Raw genomic sequence first — 3301 nt, 5'->3', positions numbered from 1 at the left:
AGGGTCTGGAAACACAAATTGTTACATTTGGGGGCCTTGACTGCTACATGCCTGTTTTCAAAGTTGCACTGAGTGTGTATTGGGCTCTGACCCAGCTGATCCAAAGCTCGGTTCTGCGCCTGGAGGCCTCATGTGGCAGCGCAGAAGGAGAGTCCGAGCTGCTGCTCGCCTCATATGTTGCTTTGCACAGAAAAGATGAATGTCTGCTTTCATGTCAGAAGAGGAATCCAAGAAGAGATGCGTTTTAAGGTCTATTTTTAAACACTGGCCAACAGAGGGAAGCTCTTATGGATGCACAATGTTAGTTTGGTTCAAAGACACTAATGCCTGAGGAGGCATTAGGGATACATGAGAATTAAAAAAAAAAATCTCAATCCAAATTTTAAGTTTTAAGAGTGCACAAAAATCACAACAACCTCAGTGCATTGTATTTATTTTTTTAGAACGTTCATGACTCCGCTCCCTCACAACGTAGCCATGGCAACCTCAAACTTGAGACATATAAACTAAAGATAATGAAACTAATATAGGCTCAAAAATTAGGGGGAAATGTGTGGGGCAAAGTTTTTTGAAAGAAGGATCTGCCGTCTCTTTGCACTATTGTAGCTAGATGTTTTTAAACTGAAAAAATATTTAAGTGAAAATTTTTAAAAGTCACCTCAAGACTTTCTTCCTGATTTCCAGGTTGTTTACATATTTCCTACAGAACTGCTCTCACATGATGGGCGTAACCAACAGGTAGAGAAGAAAGAAGCTGATTGGCTGAATTCATAGTGAACATATCTGATTGGAGGATCACAGTCAAACCTGTATGGGAAAGTGAAAGTCACACAGTCTTTGTGTCTGAGAGGAGAAATGGCGCAGAAAGGAGTCGATCTGGATCAAGAAACCTTCAGCTGTTCCATCTGTCTGGATCTGCTGAAGGATCCGGTGACTATTCCCTGTGGACACAGCTACTGCATGAAGTGTATTCAAAGATTCTGGGACGGAGAGGAGAAAATCTACAGCTGTCCTCAGTGTAGGAAGAACTTCATGCCGAGACCTGTTCTGGAGAAAAACACCATGTTGGCAAATATAATGGAGCAGCTGAAGAAGACTGGACTCCAAGCTGCTCCTGCTGATCACCGCTATGCTGGACCTGAAGATGTGTCCTGTGATGTCTGCTCTGGAAGAAAACTGAAAGCCATCAAGTCCTGTTTGATCTGTCTGGCCTCTTACTGTGAGAAACACCTTCAACCTCATTTGGATGCAGCTGCATTAAAGAAACACAAGCTGGTGGAACCCTCCAAGAACCTGCAGGAGAACATCTGCTCCATTCATGATGAGGTGATGAAGATGTTCTGTCGTACTGATCAGAAGTGTATCTGTTATCTCTGCTCTGTGGATGAACATAGAGGACACGACACAGTCTCAGCTGCAGCAGAAAGGACTGAGAGGCAGAGAGATCTGGAGGAGAGTCAACAACAAATCCAGCAGAGAATCCAGGACAGAGAGAAAGAGGTGAAGCTGCTTCAACAGGAGGTGGAGGCCATCAATCACTCTGCTGATCAAACAGTGAAGGACAGTGAGGAGATCTTCACTCAGATGATCCGTCTCATCCAGAAAAGAAGCTGTGATGTGAAGCAGCAGATCAGATTCCAGCAGCAAACTGAAGTGAATCAACTCATAGATCTTCAGGAGGAGCTGGGGCAGGAGATTACTGAGCTGAAGAGGAGAGACGCTGAGCTGAAGCAGCTCTCACTCACAGAGGATCACAGCCAGTTTCTGCTCAACTACCCCTCACTGCCACCACTCAGTGAGTCCACACACTCAACCAGCATCAATGTCCGTCCTCTGAGATACTTTGAGGAGGTGACAGCAGCTGTGTCAGAGCTCAGAGACAAACTGCAGGACCTTCTGAGAGAGGAATGGACAAACATCTCACGGAAAGTCACTCATGTGGATGTTTTACTGCCAGAATCAGAACCAAAGAGCAGAGCTGAATTCTTAAAATATTCATGTCAAATCACACTGGATCCAAACACAGCACACAGACAACTGTTACTGTCAGAGAACAGAAAAGTGACATTGAAGGAGGAAACTCAGCCATATTCTGATCATTCTGACAGATTTACTGAGTATTTTCAGGTTCTGAGTAGAGAGAGTCTGACTGGACGTTGTTACTGGGAGGTAGAGTGGAGAGGAAGATATGTCCATGTAGCAGTCGCATACAAGAACATCATCAGATCTGGAAATGAAAGTAGATTTGGTTTTAATGATAAATCGTGGGCATTAATTTGTTATCCAGACAGTTTCTCATTTTACCATAGCAACGTACAAACCTCCATCTCAGCTCCTGGTTCCTCCAGAGTAGGAGTGTACCTGGATCACAGAGCAGGTGTTCTGTCCTTCTACAGCGTCTCTGAAAGCATGACTCTCCTCCACAGAGTCCAGACCACATTCACTCAGCCGCTCCATGCTGGACTGGGGTTTAGTTGGCTGTTGCATGTTGGAGCCTCAGCAGAGTTCTGTAAACTCAAATAGTTCCTGAAAGAAGTGAAATGTTTGTTTTCAGTGATTTCTCTGCTTTCCATAATTTTGAACAACATTTTTTAACTGTTAATATTCTATGGAGTCGTGTTTGTATTCAGAAATAAAAAGAGAAATGAGAAATCTCTAACTCAGGGGTCTCCAACTAATTTGGTGAGAGGTCCAGTAACTCTGTCAGCTTGGTAGACCGGGGTCCGAACATGCAAAGACATTCAGGCAAAATTCACTTTTCTGTTCTTTTATTTAAGTACAATGTGTAGTTAAATTAGCAAAGAACTCTTTTAGCTTATTGTCTCAACAAGTATTTTTCTCATTCCCTTTTTTTAGAAAAATACATACATGTACATGCATTGTTGAGTAAAAAAAAAAGATTGCACATAAACTTGCTTCCTTAAAGTGCAATATGTGTGCTCTTTCACAAACTTTAACATTCTGCTGTCTGTCACTTAAAGTCTAACAGGTAACATGAATGTACCTCAAAAAGCATTCATAATTAATCCCTTTTCTTGTGCAAATGTTAACTTTCTGTTTTACAAACCTTAAAAGTAGGTTGCAAGTAATGCCACATATTGAACATTAAAGTAATAACTTTCATAAGTGCAAAAAACATTATAAACACAAAGGTAAACTATAAAACCGACTTAAAGAGATGTAGATGGCACTTTGAATGGCGGTGTCGAGCTCGAACCGTATGAAGCTAAATTGGGGCCAAAATTATTTAAGACCCAAATAAAACAAATTGAAAAAATATTGGTGTTTGGCCAAAAAAAAT

General features: G+C 41.8%; 1 protein-coding gene across 1 annotated transcript; it reads left to right on the top strand.

Annotated features, from left to right (window-relative positions):
* Nucleotides 1-594: 594 nt before the first annotated feature.
* Nucleotides 595-2659, top strand: LOC112158522 (tripartite motif-containing protein 16-like). Its single transcript, XM_024291956.2, has one exon. It carries the CDS (start codon nt 856-858, stop codon nt 2521-2523), a length of 1668 nt encoding a protein of 555 aa, XP_024147724.1. The 5' UTR covers nt 595-855; the 3' UTR covers nt 2524-2659.
* The last annotated feature ends 642 nt before the right edge of the window (nt 2660-3301 follow it).

Source organism: Oryzias melastigma, linkage group LG24 (genome assembly GCF_002922805.2).
Source record: "Oryzias melastigma strain HK-1 linkage group LG24, ASM292280v2, whole genome shotgun sequence".
Lineage (NCBI taxonomy): Eukaryota > Metazoa > Chordata > Actinopteri > Beloniformes > Adrianichthyidae > Oryzias > Oryzias melastigma.
This window is presented reverse-complemented; position numbering and strand designations above follow the sequence as displayed.